Below are 19,109 nucleotides of genomic sequence, written 5' to 3' on the forward strand. Positions count from 1 at the left end.
GTCGATTGCTGAGCATGAAATGATAATATGACTCTAGGTTCTGGTGATCGTCCTCCACCAACAGAATTAACAAGATCCGATCACGTGATATTGCCACGTTGCAGCATGGAGGAATGACGATATATAGTATATAGTATATACTGCGCATCCAATTCCACCTGTCAAGGAGAAGAAGACAAAGCAACTGACCTCAACATTTTATATTATCGAATACCAATATCCACACCCATCTAAAATATACCCAAATAGGTGGCGATCAAACCCAATAAGCCCAGATTGGTACTCGAGATAGCCAACAATCCTAGCAAGATCTCGCTGCACGCCGATATCAACAACTCAACTATCTGAGTCGAGTTTAACGAGATATCGATCTTGCCGATTTACTTTGGTAACAAGAAGTAGTAGAGCAGCACCCATGAGCTACAGGATATAATGATTACCACAATAACTCGACAACTCAACAGGGCTCGACCCTCGAGTCATAATCCTTCAGCTGTCACCACTATCCTCATTCTGATATGTCTTATTTGCACGCCTTTGATCGTGTTGGCTGGAGATCCGGAAGTAACGGTGACTCGAGTGGAGAATTTACCCAATCGATTATTCTACTTTGATGATACTCCAGTGAGTTATCCGCCAGCTCCGCAGATGCAAAAAATGCTGACTAGCCTACAGGTGGTCCTGTTTCATGACCCTGTCAAATTATCTGTAATGCGGTCGCCAGATGAAGGCAAGACATGGTCATCAATAAGCGGTCCTCAGGAGGGAGAAGCAGTACGACTAATCGATCATCCACATAACAACAAAATGGCCTTTATTATAGGTCGTGATACTACTCACTGGGTCACGTATAATCAAGGTGATAGTTGGCAGTCGTTTGAAACTCCCCGAGAAGCAAGTCTGGGCGCTTCAATGCTCTCCTTTCATGCGGAGAAAGACGGATGGATCCTTTTCCAAGCTAGAGCATGTGAAGATACAGGGAAAGGGAAATGGGGAGGTGGTAGATCATGCTGGGACGAAACCTACTATACTCAAGATGCTTTCCGATCAACACCAGAACTCCTTCTTTCCCAAACATCACAATGTCTTTTCGCTCGATCCTCAGACGCTTTCGTCAGTGCTCCCGAATCCCTCATATTCTGTGTCGCTTTTGACGAAAGTAATAAATCTGGTGGGATGCATAGCGTCAAGGAGAGCAGGCTCTACTCGTCCCAGGACTGGTTCGAGAACAAGAAATTTGTGGACTTAGGTATCGGAAAGAAAGCTCGAGGAGTAGTTGGACTAGGAGTGGTATCAAAATTCATGGTAGCTGCACTGAGAGTGACCGAAGGTGACGCTCGAAGAGCAAGCGGTGGAGATCCCATGTAAGTCTAGCTGCATGTTCTCCCCCATTGGCTGACACGATACCAGGCATCTGTATGTATCCACCGATGGTGAGAGTTGGCGCCAGACTCAATTCCCACATTCGGCTTTACCCGATCTCAAGGAAAATGCCTATACTGTAGTAGAATCGACTACCCATTCCATCGCTGTCGATATCCTCACCTCGCCTTCTGCCAACATCGGAACTCTGTTCGTCTCATCTAGCGAGGGTACCTATTTTGTGGAGGCGTTACCCGATACGAACAGGAATGATTACGGCATTGTTGACTTCGAGCAATTGGTCGGTTTAGAGGGTGTCGGGATCGCGAACGTGGTGTCGAACAGGGAAGAGGTCGTCGGCTGGGGGGAAGCAAAAAAGATCAAAAGTAAAATCACCTACGACGATGGTTCCAGTTGGAGACTTCTCAAAGCACCGCAAACTAATATGGATGGGGATGATTGGAGTTGTAACGTAGATGAGATTGTGAGTTGATGGAAATACACGAATCCCGTGCAGAGCTGATATGACGCAGGAGTCATGCTCTCTTCATCTTCACTCCGTCACTACTCCCCATAATATCGGTCGGGTCTTTTCGTCTACTGCTCCTGGATATGTTATGGCAGTCGGTTCAGTCGGTAGCAGTCTTTTGCCTTACGAAGAATGCGATACTTTCCTTTCGACAGACGCCGGTCTTACTTGGAAGATGGTACAAGAAGGTGCCCACAAATATGAATTTGGTGATCAAGGTAGTGTTCTGGTCATTGTGGACGATGAAGAGCCGACAGACACCGTCAAATACTCATATGACGGGGGAGCCACTTGGTCCCAATTAGATCTCGGTGTGACTGTGCGGGGACTCGTCCTTACAACTATTCCCGACTCAACTTCCCAAAAATTCCTTCTCATCGGTACTCTGCCCCGACGGGATTCCGGCAAAGGAGGTCGTCACGCCATGATATTCCTTGATTTTGCTCCCGTTCAAACTCGACAATGCACATCGTCTGACTTCGAGAGATGGTATGCACGGAGCGAGGAGGGCCGAGAATGTCTGATGGGTCACAAACAATGGTACCAACGACGCAAGCTTGACGCTCAATGTTATGTTGGTAACAAATTTGAAGATCCCGTTGGACATGAAGAAAATTGTGCTTGTACCGATGACGATTACGAATGCGACTTCAATTATGTCCGTCAAGATGGAGAATGCGTACCGGTTGGTCCTGAGCCTGTACCAGCTGGGACGTGCAACAAGCCCGAAGACAAATACCTAGGCTCTTCAGGCTACCGAAAAATTCCCGGTAATACTTGCGAGAACCGGTCTGACAAAGCTAAGGATAGCCCCATCATGAAAGATTGCTCCTCAGCAAGACCTCAAGAAGGCGCAGTATCGCACGTCACGCATGCTTTCGACTCAGTCATCACTCAACATCAGTATTTCCCAGGTTCTCAATCAATCCTTCTACAGCTTGGTGACGGAACTGTATGGCAATCTAGTAATGAAGGCTTTTCTTGGAAGCAACTCTACGAGCAGGAAACTTTCCTTGGAGTCACCATGCACACGTTCGCAGGAGAAAGAGCATACCTTCTCACCGATTCCAAAAAAATCTACCACACGACCGATTTTGGACGGTCTTGGAATGTTATCACCGCACCGGAATTGCCCAATAATTTGGGCATTAATATCCTAGACTTCCATCCTACCAAATCCGACTGGTTGATCTATACCGGTGCTGTCGATTGTACCGACACCCTCTCTACCAGTTGCCGAGCTGTGTCTTACTATTCCACCGATCACGGACGAAGATGGAAAAAGATTGAAGAATACGTTCGAAACTGTGCTTGGGCGAGAGATGCTAGACTAAAGATTGATGAAAGGGAAATTATCTGCGAATCATACAAGAACAAGAAGGGCTCGCAAGTGGGAGGAGACTACAATCCCCTTGAATTGATAGCAGGTCCCAACTATTATTCTAAGAAAATCAAGCTATTCGATGCAGTTGTAGGATTCGCCAGTTTTTCGGAATATCTCTTGGTTGCTCAGCTCAATGAATTAGCTGGAACGCTCGCGTTACAAGTCTCGCTTGATGGTTATCATTTCTCTGAAGGTCAATTCCCTCCGTCTATGAAGATTGAAAATCACGCATATACCATACTTGAGAGTAATACGGATTCAGTCTTCCTACATGTAACAATGAATTCCGATGTGGGCAAAGAATGGGGAAGTATATTCAAGTGAGCCCCCTCTGTTTGACTTCTTTGCGTGCAACAATGCTGACTGATTTTTTGGGAAGGTCGAACTCCAATGGAACCTATTACAATCTCGCTGTGGAATATGTCAACAGGAACACAGCTGGATACGTCGATTTCGAAAAGATGTTAGGCTTAGATGGAATCGCCGTTATCAATATCGTCTCCAACCCTAGAGAAGCGGACCTGTCAGGCAGAAAGAAGCTCAAAACCTACATCACTCATAACGACGGTGCCACATGGAAACCGATGAATCCTCCTCCTAAGGATTCTCTTGGACAAGAATATGACTGTTCTACCACCTCTTGTTCATTGCAAATACATGGCTATACCGAGAGGCGAGACCCTAAAGCGACTTACAGTAGTCCTTCCGCGGTTGGGCTCATGTTAGCCGTGGGAAATGTTGGTGAAGAGCTTGCGGTATACACTGACTCTGATGTGTTCTTGACAAGAGACGGTGGATTCACATGGGAAGAAGTACATAAAGATGCTCATATCTGGGAGTTTGGTGATTCTGGTTCTATTTTGGTCTTGGTCAATGATGAAGAAGCTACCGACCATATACTTTACACTACCGATGAGGGTCTCACTTGGAACGAATACTCCTTTGGTCAAACCTTACGAATGAAGTCTATCCAAACCGTGCCAGATGACACGAGTCGACGATTCTTACTGATCGGTAACGAGCCTGGAAAAAGCGATAGATCTATCCTGGTTCATCTTGACTTTTCAGCTATAACCAATATCAAATGTCAATTGAGTATAGAAGATCCTAATCACGATGATTTCCAACTGTGGTCTCCCAGTGAAGGTCGAGAAGAGAACTGCTTATTTGGTAGACAAACGATGTATCACCGAAGGATTAGAGACCGAAATTGCTACGTAGGCCAGAGAATCGACCAGCCCAAGACTGTTGTTAGGAATTGCACCTGTACACCAGCTGACTTTGAATGGTGGGTACCTTCGCATGATTTCCTGAAAGTTTTGTACTGAGTTTGTTTCACTTCAGCGAATTCAACTATCGACGAGATGCCAATAACAATTGTGTACTGGTCGATGGTGCTTTGCCACTTGGGATCGATACCGAATATGAACAATGTGATGGCACTACCGACTATTGGTACGAGAGAACAGAATACCGAAAGATACCTTATTCTTCTTGTGAAGGCGGTGAAAGACCTGATAGGGGTAGAAGGCATGAATGTCCCGGATTGATACTGCGAGGTGGATTAGGCGGATTGTTCTGGGGATCGATAGCTATGATACCATTCGCTTTCGCCGGACTAGCAGGGTGGTATTATTGGACCAAAGGCAGTCGACCTGGGTAAGTGATCATAATACTTTGCTGAGAAGCATAAGTGCTGACTGGACGAAAATAGATCTATCCGATTGGGAGAACACCGTGCATTTGGTGACGATTCTCCTGCTGCTGGAGTATTGTCCATCATCGCCTCAGTGCCTATATTCCTCATCGCCGTTACTCAGGAGGGTTGGGCGTGGATCTGTAGGAAGGTACCCTTCCTTGACAATCTATCTGCAAGCAGGACACCGTATAGGAGCGTGCCAATTGATGACGATGGTGAGTTGACCTGGTCACTTGGAGTTTTCGTCTCAGCTAAATGATGTCTGATACAGCCGAGATATTGGGCAATTATGAGGATGATTAGTCTGATGAGTCATAGTAAACGAATGTAGTGATAGATGTCTAATGCATATGATGACTTTTACTATCTATTTATATAACATAGGCTGCTTGTCTGAAGCTACAATATGATACCTGATAATAACATTTCTACATTTTTGCGTCAATCCAACGTTGATGCCTATCTACCAATTCCTTGATTATCAATTCTTCAATCTCAACTTCTCCATCTCTACCTTTGCCATTCACCGTCTCGGCTGTACCATTTTTCAAGTCATCCAATCTCAACCAAGTTTCTTTGTATTCTTCCTTATCTATCAGAGCTGTAGGATTTAATTCGGATTTATTCTCCTCATCAGACTCAATTATAGGCGGGGTTTCAGCTCCCTTTAGCCTTTCATCTCCTTTTCCTTTCTGTAAGAGATTGCGGCGTTCTACAAAGACGACTTCGTATTTACGTCTGTGTAGGTCGTTTCCGATCACGAGTTGATGACCATATCGAGATAATGCTGCTCTAGATTTCGGTATCAGAAGTGCTTCATCCGTTTCAAGCTAATATTTTACATCAAAGTCAGTATATCAGCACTTACTTTTAGAAATGCAAAATAATAAGATTGTTTACTCACTTTGAAGCTAACTATATATCCTTCTGGTGTCCACTCTTGTACTAAAGGTTTTAAAACTTTAGGAACTTGATCCATTTCTAAACTTAAAGTTCCTTTATTTGATTGAATTTTATGTTCTGCAACTTTTTCTTCAGGTAAGAAAAAATCAGATACAGCTGCTGCAAGATAAAACATTCCTCTTCTACTTAAACTTGCCATAGAAGCAGTTACAGATTTTAATAACCATAAATAATCATTTACAGTTTGAAATTCTATACTTAATAAAGTTTCTGAATTTTGAGAATCATGATATGCTTGAAGTATTGGTAAAAGTGATTTAGTATATTCTTTTGATACAATTATTGAAGGTTCTGTCGAAGATGAAGATGAAGATGAAGTTGTAGGTTGAACGACTGAAAGTAAATCTAAAAATGGATTAAGAGAATGTGAATAATGTCTTGAAAATGGTCTTAAAGAATGTAATCTATGTAAAAATATAACGGCGTATCCTTGTGACAGAAAATATTCGGCTGATGTTGCTCCTCTAGTACCTGCTGAGAAATTATCAAGGAATCGTACTCTGGGAGAATACGGAAGAGGTTAAGCTCATCGTAACAGTATTCTTTAGATTCGAAGCTCACGTATTTGATTCAAGTGGTACAGTCGTTCCACCACTCTGAACTCATTATCAGTCATTACGCCGCAACGACAATTGATCATATGAAAGTACTACTCACAGTCACGAGTACTACCTTCTTGCTCTTGACAGCCTTCCACTTCTCCACAAAATTATGCATCTTCTCGCTCTTTTCCTTCAAACCCGCTGGTGGCTTTTGAGTCTGAAAGTAGCTCTCGGTCGAGAAGGGCTGCGAACTTGAGGAGGTCATGATGGCCGATTTTTACCTTGAATTGGTATGATCCTGTTCGTATGATAGCTTTGTGAGCTGAAGATTTATATCACTGGTTCCCAACGACCAGTAATATGGTATGATTTACAATTGACTATGACTCAGCATCCTTTAACTAGCTGAATAGCTGAATATTAAGGTATCGCGGAAGATGCCCCGCGCGCGAACACGTGGGTTGATTACCCCTGAGTCAGTCGATCCCTCCCCCTCCGCCGGCTTAAGGGGAGAAACGCATCATGCATTCCGAGAATAGCAAATTATTTGGTATTACGTGAAATCTAAAGATCTGATAATCACCAACAACGTCAGGATAACATCGACGTATACATAACTTGTCCTCATCAACTTGTAGAACATTTCATCCTTTGTTCATCTTGTTGTCCATGCCTGACCTCCTTTAGTGTTCACATCATCTTGTCCCAATAGGTCTATAGCTCGATCCAGTCTAGTCTGTCCATCAGTCGTTAGTCAATAAATAAGAAAACCGGTCAAGTCCTCTTTCCTTCACCTTAAGACAACTGCTAGAATCATAGCCGACGACAATCAGCAAATTTTAAGACTCCTTGCGACATCTGCATATATTCGTAAACAAAAACATAGACATACCAATAGGCATCACAAGCAGATTGCGAAAAATCGGCTTGGTTCAGAGACAGACACATCTTGAAGCGTACCGATTCTGGTTGAATCAGAAATGGGTCTTCTTCTTCTTTTAGGCCAGAGTGCCTGTATGTTCATAGCTAGTTTCGTGGTTGGAAGTGTACCACTGTGGATTAAATCAGCTACTACAGGTAAAATTTGATTTGCATATTCGGATAGGGAGAGCTGGAATGTGCTGACAAAGGAGTCGATAATAGGAAGACATCTGAAAATGATATCTACGTTAGGAATGGGTTTATTAGTTGGTGCTGCTTTGACCATCATCATACCTGAGTGAGCCTTAAATCCAGTCTTGCTTTTTAACTTAAGTACCTTGACTGATCACCTTCATACCACGGTCAGGGGAGTATCAACTTTGTTTGGCGCTTTACCAGATAATGCAGGCGGACATGATGAAAGCGCTATCCACGCTACAGGTTTAAGCTTGTTACTCGGTTTCGCTTTAATGCTTCTGTAAGTCTTGATTATCGTCATACATTCTCATGCGCAGTCCAGCTGAAATTTTTTTTTTTCAGGATTGAAACTCTCACCCCTCATCCTTCGCCTTCTCAACCTCCTTCGCCTATTTCATCTCGATCCCCTTCTCCTGCTTCATCAATAGACTCGACTCATCGTCCTTCTCCAGCCCATATGAACTCTTCTACACCTTTACAAGCCAAGCCAAGAAAGATGCATGTGCACGATCATGATGAGCACGACCACGGGGTTAGCGGTGGTGTACACGGTTTAAGCGCGACTTTAGGTATGGTAATACATGGTGCTGCGGATGGAATAGCTTTAGGTGCAAGTAGTTTATCAGAAAAAGGTAGTTTAAGCTTCATCGTTTTCTTAGCAGTTCTCGTACATAAAGGTGAGTCAAAATCTCGTAATGATCGAATCATATAGACAGACCGTAGAAGTTAATTATCAATCAATGTTATAGGTCCCACTGCTTTAGGACTTACAACAACTCTTTTATCCCTCAATCTAGCTCACGCAGCTATTAGAAAACGATTGATCATCTTCTCTTTTGCTGCACCAATAGGAGCAATCTTAACTTATTTGATAGTCAGAGGATTCGGTTCTGCTAATGTAGGACAAGGTCAGAGAGGTGATGTAGATTCTATAGGATGGTGGACTGGAATTGCGTTGCTTTTCTCCGTAAGTATTCTCAACCCAGACAAGACAGACTCTCGTCCATCAATAAGTACCATTATAAGTGGTAAGCTAATATAGTTATATGTATCACAGGGAGGATCATTTTTATACGTCGCTACTGTCATTCAACCACTTTCTTCGCATACACACGATCATCATTCTCATGTAGAATCAGGAGATCCTAACGGACAGAGGACTCAAGAACCTCAATTAGGGAAATACGAACGTACTTTACTATTAGTTTTGGGTATGGGTTTACCTGCTATGCTCAGTTGGCTTGTTGGAGATGAGCATTAGTTGTCATCAATTTCTTTGGACTGCCAAACCAAACAAAGGTCAAGGGAAAATATCATACACGATCAACTGTAGGACTAGTATTTACGTGCCGTTTCCCATTCTTGTGGTATACCAAGGGCATGCATGTGTATACAATATCGATCACTATCTCAATGGAGTAATGTTGTGAGATGTGTGTATCGTTGGTCAAGATCTGGGGCGCTTTTCTAGATATCGCTGTAGACATTGATTTATGGGTAAAAGTGAGTCAGATATAAACAATTATGAGTCGCGGATTTATTCCATACTTCATCTAATTCCTTCTGCAGCATCTACCAAGTTGTCTTGCGAAGAAGTAATACAAGCACTGTGAAGATGATATGAGCGAAATATCGACTTTGAGATAGATTTTAGGTTACTCACTCCGAGGAATCGTACCATACTCAAGCCAAAAGTCGCCCATAAAAGCGCTTGAAAATAAAATTGTTGTTTGTTCTGCAACTCAACGGTATTGAATTTAAGAGCGTCTTGAATACATGTACCGTTCATAGGTACAGTTACATTCCCATTATAAGGATCGTAATTGTCCGGAACACATTTTTCAACTAATTGTTTAGTCGTATCTAAGCCATTCAAAGTTTGGATCGAAATTGCTAAACCGGCATTGGAAAGTAACCAGAATCCTACTAAACGAGTCCGGAATGTACGGTTCTCGTCCTTGTCAATGACGAATCAAGTCAGCTTGTTATATCGCCCAAAACAAAACACTTATCACTCACGTCCATACTGGGTTTTTCTTCCTTTTCGTCGATTTTGTACGGTGCTACTGCTCTCCGAACGACAGATCTGAACGATTCATCCAACTCATCTTGATTTCGCTGTGGTTCTTCAACAACCGCGACCTCGCCATCTTTACCTTTGCTCGATGATACTGCTGGCAAAGCTTCAGCTTGGTCAGAACCTTTGGTTCCCCAGCTGTATGAATAATTTAGCGGGTGTTTTCCAACTTGCCTAGAGCAGCAGCACTCACGAGACATCATGCAGGTTACAAAAAGCATAAACATTCAAAACATTGGTGAAAGACGGCGCAAGGAGCTAATTTCATCGTCAGGCTCATTCCGGCATGACTGTCTGTGGCTCGTGGCGAGCTCACCATATATTGGGGGAAAGAACTGAACATATGCCAAGGATCCCGCTATTTGCAGGAAATCCAGTGGTTCGTTAGTCCAGAGCTCATCTCATTTAAAGGGAAACATCAAGGGTATCACCACTCACATATAGGAAAGACGCGATCAGGTAAATACCGATAGTCGACATGACAGCAGCTACCAGGACACCGTTCGTTGCATTGAACAGATTACCAAGCTTTTGGCCGATATTGCCCGGATCACTCAGAGCACCCTGAGTAGGATGATCAGTAGTGCCATGGATTCAAAAGGGTCCCGTAACTTACCTTGAAAGCTACCACCGATAAGATGACTGAACAAACGATAAGATACGCAGCAAGAACCGCATATACCCTGACGTTCCAGTCAGATAACGGGTTGACGCATTTCAGTATTTGCTGAACCAGCTTACCATAATGTGAGAAGATAAAGCCCCTTTTCTCCTTTCGGTCTGTTACCCAAAGCAAGCACGAACTGAAGCATCAAAAACGCCATGTATATCCACATCAAGACAAGATTGACCCAGTATGTCTACAACTCGTCATGATCAGCTGTAGCGCCACCTTTCACTTGATAATTGACTCAACTTACCACTTCAGCAGTGACAAATAGATTGATGTTCGATCCTGCAGGTACGAGGTTGATGATGATCGAAAATGTCAACCACAGATTCGCCAAAGCAAACCATGAGAAAATCAGGTTGAAGCTGTTCGATTACGAAGGATAAGCATCAGTAAATAATTTTCGAGGACCATGTCATATAGTACGAACAAATTGTACTACAGATCGAGATATTAGCGTCACAATCAGGATGATTAAGTTTGAGATGCCTCACTAGTCCTTGAACATGGAAGAAAAGCATCCTGATGGGCCCGTGACCAGACCTATACAGTCGGAAGAAGTGAATTAATGCGTACTTGAGTAAGGAAGGCACATCAGCGATGAAGCCACTTTGACGTATTTGGTGAAGAGATATACTTACAACAGATGCTGCAAATGAACCATTCAACCATCTTCTCCTTTGGCTGATCAATTCGGCAGCTTGTTCAGGTACATCCGTTTCTGCTTTACTCGGTTTGACATATTGTAAAACCCATTTATCTTTGGCTTTAGCGACCAGCTCGAAGCATAATATCCTGCTCTCGTGCATAATTAGCATTTCTTGAACAAAACTGCAAGGTTTTCCAGGTTCACGTACCGATCTTCGGCTAAAAACATATTCTTGGTGAAGATGTTCATCCCGTATATACCCTTTTTACCAAGACGGGCAGCCACTGCGTTTGGACATGGTTTTTAGAGGGCGTCATCTTTTTTGAGGGGAACTCGCTTACTGGTATGATCACCGTGGAAGTACTGCTCCAAAGGTCTCCCTTGTATAGCCCGAAATCGGTATGCCGAGAATGCTCCGGGCAGCACACTCACACTTTGATCGACATCAGCTCGGCAGATAGCGGTTCTTAGAGGTAAACTTACTAGCCGAAACTACTCTCCAAAGGTTTATCCAGGATATTAGACATCTTATACTCGAAGTTTTGAGCAGCAACTACATGTGAAGATTGTCAGCGTCGCACAGTGAACCTAAACTTCGAGTGACTCTGATTATGCACTCACCAAGAGGATTAAATAATTTCTTTCCACCTTTTATCATCGCGTGTATTTCTCCACAAGCTCCACCAAGGTTCTGATTGTTATAGAATGCCTCCCACAGATGATAGATTGCCTTGTGACCGGGTTTAGTCCCTGCATCTAACAAAACACAGATCTCGGGGTTCAGTTGTCGACCAAGAGCGTTGAAGAGCCATCTATGTGAGTTGATTTTCTTAGAATTATCCGCTTTGAGCACAAAGATCATTTGTACTGGTACAAGGTTGTTTGCGTCACCTGGATGAGGTTGAACAAGCTGAGGAGTCGCATCGATCGATAATTGGGTGGTGTACTGTATTTTTGCATTGAGTAAGTTTGATTTGGTAACGCCAAGCTGAGTCAGACTTACCTCGAAGATATGAGCGACAGTAGGCTTCCCATCTACCTCTTTCTTCAAAATACCATCCTGAAATACACCAATCGTTTGAAGTACGTCCAACACCTGTTTATCCATAGGTCCTAGACCGTCAGCTACTAACGCTACGACAATCCTCTGCCATCCTGGTTTGCCTTCCTCAGCTGTCCTTCTCCAAAACTTCGATCTGCAGTTCTAAGATCAGCTCTTGGTCGTACTCGGTGACAAGCGATGACCAATGGACTTACGCTTTAGTATTACAGATATCTCTGATATTTAACATGACATTATGAAGCGTTCGAGCGTAAAGTATCTTGTCCTCATTATCTGATCGGATGGACAATCCAGCTATCAGCTTCCGGCTAGGGCAAATCGGATATAACTCACAACTTGTGATAGCGATTAATAATTCGGTTTCCCGGTTGTACGAAGCAGTCTTCAATCTCCATCCATTTTCAGGTGTAAAATCATCAGGATCACAAGTCGCCGCAGTATATCTCATATGTGAGAATTCGTTAGTTTTATCACCTTTTTTCGAAGTTTCTTAGCAGATGCTTCTGTACCACCCTAGCTAGTCTTACCTATGATCCATTTATCTTCAACCGAACTTGATACTGGTCCTGGTACAGCATAGCTTTTATCTTTCAACTTAGTATTTTTCTACCAATCGCATCAAGTGATGATCACTCACTCAGCTATGAAGTTACCTTTGGTAAGTTTGATCTTCTTGACTGTAACACCTCTTCTAGGTAAAGTTTGACGACGCATAAAGTCGGCTCCAACAGAATTACTTGATGGCATATGACTTAGCGGTCGCATGTAAGGTGAATGTGGTATAAAAGAGGTGGTGGATGCATTGGTACTAAAGCATACTATCAGATTGTACTACAACATTTCAAGGTCCTCTACGCAAAGTCAAAGTAACTTACTCAGAAGTCAAAGGTTTCAGCTCGTCATCTTCTTCTCCAGCTACCCAAGGCATATGCTGACCATTGATCTCTACACCTCCTCCCATTCTTCCTCCGTAACCCATATCTCCACCATCATCGTAATGAGGTGTACGATACTGGTGTGGAGGATAGACTTGAGATTGGTTGGGAGGCGGATAGTGAGAAGGACGAGGTGAAGGCGCAAGTCGATTTCGTTGATTTGAGTCGTTGAATGGGTCGTTGGGATTCATCATGATACGTCTGAATATTGTCTGAATAGATAAGCAGATTAAATATAGGTCAATCCTATGAAAAGGCTTTAATTCTCGTTGCCAATCCTATAGATACCTCATGCAAGGTGTATGAGGTTAACTCAATGCTAGTAATCTAATGATCACTACAAGTCGAAGTTGGAAATGTGAAACACCAGTTGTCAAGATACACACGTCGCTATGCGGAGTACACGAAAAAGCGTGTCAAAAATCATATACTAATAATTGAATGGCCGATCCCAATAAGGAAAGGACCAAGTGTTCAATCAACTCAAAGGAACGAGTGATGTCACATCGTAGGCAGGTGTAGAACAATACAAATAAATAAATCAAATTTGGTCGATTTTAAAATCGGACGAAGGGTAATAGCTGTCATTTGGGTGACAACTGATTTTCTCCTACTGTCGAGTGAGTGCATTGTCGCTGGTACCAATAATCCATTGTTACAGTCGATTAAGCTTGTAAAGGATTTCGTAAAGACAGCATTTCGATATTTGAATGAGAACAGTGCGTTCATCGTTTCCCTTTCAAGCATACACATGGACATCAAATGTGGAGGTCGAAGCAATAAAATCATTAGAGAAAAGTGCCACAAACAGTCTCTTAATCTATAACTCCAGGTCGCCAAACCTGTGACACGCATACAAGCGGTTTACTCCACATTTATCCTCTCTGGCCTCTTTTGGCTAAGATCATGTGTAGTATCTGTTCTTAATGCTGTAAGAAGCATTACCGGGAAACTTTCCCGTATTTCTTACATTATCTTTCGAGCCTAGTATCGTACCTCTTCGCTTGCGAATGTCGATACACGATGTCGCTGGCACTGCACTACGGCCTTCTGATGTCACGGCAACCTTACAATTACTTTTTGCAACCGGCAGCCAGTCTACCATTCCTACATTTGATGTAATGCTTGATATCGACAACCATTAGTAAATGCTGATAACACCAATTATGAACGACTAAAAGAGGTTAGATAAATAGATACATGCATAATCATATTGCGAAAAAACCAAAAAGTGAGATTAATGTATAAAACATGCTAAAGAACCTGTATCCTATAAAGCAAAAACGAAGATCGATTCAAACGAAAAACGTAAACTATTCCTATCATACTCTGACCGCCTTCTGAATCCGATTCTAAATGATTCACCTAATTGTCCTGCCATCCTACGTGCTCTAAAGCACCAGTTCTATCTGATCGTTCCAAATCCCTCATACTTCTCATGAACCATCCGTCGGTCTTATTTCTTACACTAGTATACACAGGTGGTCCTACTTCAATCTCTTCTGTTTGATTGACCGAACTTTCTTCATCATTGTGTCCAGTAGCTTTGTTGACTAAGCTGGTTAAGCCTTTCTTAACTGCATCTACAGGGTCCGAAGGTACGATAGAATGCTCAGAAGCACCAGTATTGGGTCTTGATCCTCTTCGTGCGTGTCCATGAGTCGCATTTACTAAAGAATGTATTTGAGGTGAGATTGTACCAAAGCCTTTCTCATAAGTCGCTTCTGAACCATCTGATGAAATGACTCCAGGTGATTTCATTGAGGTTGCATCCGATTGTAATCTTTGATGACCAAGATTGGCAGAACTTGTGTCGACTATCAATCCCTTGGAAGCGGTTTTGCTCTTAGTGTTCCATCGACCGATTGCGAACGGATTACCTGTTCCATCGGCACCCTTCTCGCCCGAATCGTAAGCATCCAATTCGGCAGCTACGTCGGTTGGCATAAGGGGATATACTTTGTTGAGATCGACAACTGTGTTTTTGGAGAATTCCTGGAATGCCTTGGCTCGGAGTAGCATCGCTTGAGATTTCGTAAATAAGCTGAAAGGCGTGTAGACGAAAGGTGCAGGTGGTTTATCACTTTCGTGTCGACCAGAAGCCAAGGTGGGAGCTTGTACACCTGAAGCTCTGGATTGAACAGGAGTCAACCTTGCGTCGGGAGCAGGAAGGACGACTTCGAGGACCACCATCTGTGCGGGAGCTTTATCATCGTGATCGGAGGCGGGAATTTCGAGAATTTCTGGTGATAATCGAGCGATGTCGAGCAAGGTAGGCCAGCATCTCAAGGCAGTTGTCAAAGCTTCAATGGCAACAGCAATAGCAGCTTGGAATTCGTAAAGTGATTCATCGATCTGAGAATGGAGGGACGCTGAACCATCATCCGAATTTTCCGCTCTAGTCACCGCTTCATTACACCTCCTCAGTACTTCTCCCATATTCGCGTTTGCTAATTCTCTAACCCACGCCTTCATGGTCGCATTCAATGGGAAGCTGACATCAGGTAATCGGTAAGCTGGAATTTGGTGTCGAGCGAAGTTGTACACCAAAACGTCAAGGCCTTGCATGTGAGTTCCTGTCGGTCGTACACCGAAAAGACCCAGATAAGCACCACCACTTTGAACTACAGGTCGAGTTCCTCTTTTGGCGTAAGTCTTACACGCTGACAAGAAGACGTCCATTTCAGGTTTAGAGACTCCGAAATGATCAGCCATAGCTTTGGAGAAGAATCGAGTTTCAGCCATTCGGTAACCTCTAGAGGTATATGAATCTACAGTATCGTTTGTTCTGAGCTGATTCTTGTCTGCGTTAGGGTTGTCCCAAGCTGAAGGGCTACCGTCTCCGATCTCTCTAACTAAGAACAACATAACTCCTTCGGAGTTGTGCATTCTAAGTGTGATACCGTGGATGGAAGATTCATCATCACTTTTTATACCAGCTTTACCTTCTTCGGCGGATTTGTCAGATCGCTCATCGGGAAGACGAGTACCAGTGGTCAAGACTCGGTCGAACATCGCACCCAGGGATTCCACGGAAAGGTCTAATTGTTGAGCAAGAAGAACGGAAGCTTCAACGAATCGACTTCTGAACATTAGAGTTTCCCATGCAGAGTTCAAGCTTCTGTCTAGAGTAGCTGGTTGTTGGGATTTACCCTTTTGTCGATCTACAACGGATTTAAGAATTCGAGGGACGAAGGGAGTAACCAAAGGCCAGTTGAACGATAATTGGTACAACCATTGAAAGGTGGATTGTCGAGGGTCAAGCTCACCCAATACTCGTTGAAGATCGGCATCAGTCTGAATAACTTGCATAGGAATAGTACCATCGTTCTTCACCAAGAGTTTACCAGTTTTATCGAAAGCAGCACTGGCTATGACGATGTTTCTAGCCTTGTTTCTGATTTCTTTTCTGGTAATAGCGTCCAATAAAGCGATAACGAAGCACAAAAGCACGATGACACCACACATGACCGAAATAGCAATTGTAAGACGCGTACTTTGACCACCTGCGTTGGCGAGGATCATGGGATCGATACCTTCCTTGTATCGATACGAAGTGCCACCGAGACCTAAGTAGTGCATTCTACAGTGCTTGTTAGCTGAGCTCAATGCAACACAATTTTTCAACATACCCGCATACTGCAGTAGCCAGAACCAAGGCACAAATAGCTCTCTTCCACCATGATTCTTCCCATTGCGCTCTAAGCCTGAAGAAGAGGAACAGAGCTACGATGGCAGCAACAGCAGCAAGGATGAGGGAGAATACGACAGTTACAGCGGTGTATGAGACCTGGAGAGTTGGAAGTCGAAACGAGGCAGAATAGTGCATGAGACCAACTATAGAAGCGAATCAGCAATGCCGCTCAATTCATTTTGCATAGCCTGACTCACTGGTAAGACCTTGGAAGGTACCGGCAAAAAGAACTCGCCAAAGGTGGAAATCGATTTCCGACCCGATAAGCCAGAAAGAAATGAAGGTCGCTAAGATAGGAACAAAGAGCGATAACGCAGTCATACCCTTGTCGAACTATATAACTCACGTCAGCTTCAAGATGACTCATTTACGTACGAACCATTGACACTCACTTGAATATACCAAGTCACATCCGGACTAGCCCTCAATCTGATACTGATCATACTAACGAAGTGCATGCCCCAAATTGCACAAGCAGCAAATACCACTGCGGCTAATAATAGTAAACCATGATTTCTCCAACCTCTCGAAGATGTTCTTCGTCCGAGCACCAGTAGGGTAGCGTAAGATCCTAAAATAGACACGATAATTGATGCGACCAACACACCAGGCTGAGGTCGAAGAGGGATAGCGTAGTCCAAATAATAATCGGCTAATGCCTGGGGATCTGATGTGGAGGTCAGCGAGAGGTCCAAAGCAACAGCAGATGCGACTCACTGTTCCATATAGCTTCAGGAGGAGCCATCTTGATTGAATTACTGCTATGAGTTTGGACGAAAATCGGGTCTGAGTCGAAAGATATCGTATTAGAATGGGTAGAAAATGTCAAAACGAAGCGCGAATTCAGTCCACCGGGGACAGGAGATGTATAGCGATCAAATCAGAATGACTATAGTAATGATAATGAGGGATCAAAAAGGATAAAGGAATAAGAGAATCAAGAAGATGCGTCGGGACCCTTGAAAATAGATGATGGGTATATGTCTTTCAGAATTACACCAAGCCAGATTTGGTAGAAAAGTCGATATAAATGAAAATTACCAAAGGATGTGGAAGAGTGAGACGTGATTCTGAAACGACTCAGATTTGAATGAGGGGAGGATTCAAGAGGCAAGTTGAAGCTAGGTCAGTCGGAAGACAGGAAAAGCTATCAGAATAACCAGAGTTGACGCCATTGATAGAGTCGAGGTATGATAGAGATTCAAGGTGTATGATGGGAGGGACTAGGTGATGATGTTGTGATGGTGGGAAGGGTAAAGGTGGATTGAGTTTGAATGATAAGTGTAGAATGTGAGACACAGACAAGTATACAAGAGAACTGCTAAATGTGTTTACATCAAACAATCCATATGATGGAATGAATGAATGATCGACATATTGAAACAGATTGTGATCCACACAGAATATAGATAAACAAGGGTGTTAAGCTGATTCCGATCAAATCAAAATGCAGATCTGAGGGACTGTAAGAAGGAGGGTAGTTAAGTGAATCAACCGAGACAACCAACGAAACCGAGACAATTTAATCGCGATCAGGAAGCACGGACACTCGACATGACTTCCTCTCAGCGATGAGACTGCAGTCGCACGGACTCACCGATATACTAAGCAATACCCCTTTTTCTTGCTAATCCTTGTCGAAGCTCAGCTTCGTCCAGTATATCCTACGACCGCTTCTAGCTGGTTATAACTATCAATCCTTCGAGGATGTTGACGAGATTGAATAATTCGCGAGTATAATTTTGATATGTGCAAGTCAGATTGAGAACGATAAAAGACAGATGCTATCACCCTTTCCAGGTCATGCTTCTAACCTTTCTTCCGTTCTCAAGCTAAATCTTAGGAAGAAGGCAAGACGAATCAATGGCGCTAAAAGGTCACAGAATACCACCAGCCGGTTTTTTTAAGTTCCGAAAGACTTCTCATTAGAGTACCCTCGATCAATCAATCTACTTTACCGTACCTTATCAGTAAGAATCCTGATCTCGAAGCTGAGCAGTAAAACATCTTAAAATCCTACCCGAGCATCTGGTGAACAGAACTTCCGAAATCTTGATGTAGTGGAAAAAAAAGGGTCATCATGATATCATGTAATTTTATAGATAGAACTCTGAATCTAAAATACCAGATCCTTAAATTTCGTTATTTCATTCAGATACCCACAGCTGAATTACCCTTGAGAATATCGATATCAAAATGTGAAAGGAACAACAGTACGATTTTTTAATTTTTTATTGAATTATCGGCTATCAGCGCGTACTTCGTAATTCTTATAATCTGGATTTTTAAGGTGTGGTAACAGGTAGATTAAGATTTTACCCCTTAATCCACTTAAGACGCCTCTTCTTAGATAAGGTCCGACTGGGGAGTGGAGGGTCCATTAATTATAACTTCAGGTTCAAGGGGAAATTCACTTAAAGCTT

At 43.1% G+C, this 19,109-nt stretch overlaps 5 protein-coding genes across 5 annotated transcripts; 2 read left to right on the top strand and 3 right to left on the bottom strand.

The window, feature by feature from the left end:
• Positions 1-432: 432 nt before the first annotated feature.
• Positions 433-5,277, top strand: I206_105489 (uncharacterized protein; the record flags this gene model as incomplete). The annotated part of the gene is made up of 8 exons (XM_019155354.1): positions 433-624; positions 676-1,364; positions 1,411-1,846; positions 1,896-3,595; positions 3,655-4,563; positions 4,620-4,934; positions 4,990-5,189; positions 5,246-5,277. 8 exons carry the CDS (start codon positions 433-435, stop codon positions 5,275-5,277), a joined length of 4,473 nt encoding a protein of 1,490 aa, XP_019011508.1.
• A 125-nt stretch (positions 5,278-5,402) lies between these two features.
• On the bottom strand, positions 5,403-6,744 carry I206_105490 (uncharacterized protein; the record flags this gene model as incomplete). Its single annotated transcript, XM_019155353.1, has 4 exons — positions 5,403-5,804; positions 5,879-6,437; positions 6,499-6,533; positions 6,595-6,744. 4 exons carry the CDS (start codon positions 6,742-6,744, stop codon positions 5,403-5,405), a joined length of 1,146 nt encoding a protein of 381 aa, XP_019011507.1.
• A 715-nt stretch (positions 6,745-7,459) lies between these two features.
• I206_105491 (uncharacterized protein) lies at positions 7,460-8,859 on the top strand (the record flags this gene model as incomplete). Its single annotated transcript, XM_019155352.2, has 6 exons — positions 7,460-7,556; positions 7,623-7,698; positions 7,768-7,878; positions 7,941-8,275; positions 8,348-8,565; positions 8,656-8,859. The coding sequence occupies 6 exons, from the start codon at positions 7,460-7,462 to the stop codon at positions 8,857-8,859; spliced, it is 1,041 nt and encodes a 346-aa protein (XP_019011506.2).
• Positions 8,860-9,151: 292 nt separating this feature from the next.
• On the bottom strand, positions 9,152-13,183 carry I206_105492 (uncharacterized protein; the record flags this gene model as incomplete). Its single annotated transcript, XM_070203139.1, has 22 exons — positions 9,152-9,205; positions 9,262-9,555; positions 9,618-9,813; positions 9,869-9,933; positions 9,992-10,033; positions 10,114-10,239; positions 10,292-10,358; positions 10,417-10,535; positions 10,596-10,710; positions 10,776-10,783; positions 10,840-10,920; positions 10,987-11,140; positions 11,203-11,278; positions 11,336-11,427; positions 11,478-11,547; positions 11,616-11,940; positions 11,998-12,190; positions 12,252-12,330; positions 12,391-12,531; positions 12,585-12,637; positions 12,695-12,865; positions 12,933-13,183. The coding sequence occupies 22 exons, from the start codon at positions 13,181-13,183 to the stop codon at positions 9,152-9,154; spliced, it is 2,772 nt and encodes a 923-aa protein (XP_070059240.1).
• Positions 13,184-14,357: 1,174 nt separating this feature from the next.
• Positions 14,358-17,431, bottom strand: I206_105493 (uncharacterized protein; the record flags this gene model as incomplete). Its single annotated transcript, XM_019155350.1, has 5 exons — positions 14,358-16,575; positions 16,625-16,829; positions 16,884-17,019; positions 17,079-17,353; positions 17,404-17,431. 5 exons carry the CDS (start codon positions 17,429-17,431, stop codon positions 14,358-14,360), a joined length of 2,862 nt encoding a protein of 953 aa, XP_019011504.1.
• Between the last annotated feature and the right edge of the window lie 1,678 nt (positions 17,432-19,109).

Source organism: Kwoniella pini, chromosome 7 (genome assembly GCF_000512605.2).
Source record: "Kwoniella pini CBS 10737 chromosome 7, complete sequence".
NCBI lineage: Eukaryota > Fungi > Basidiomycota > Tremellomycetes > Tremellales > Cryptococcaceae > Kwoniella > Kwoniella pini.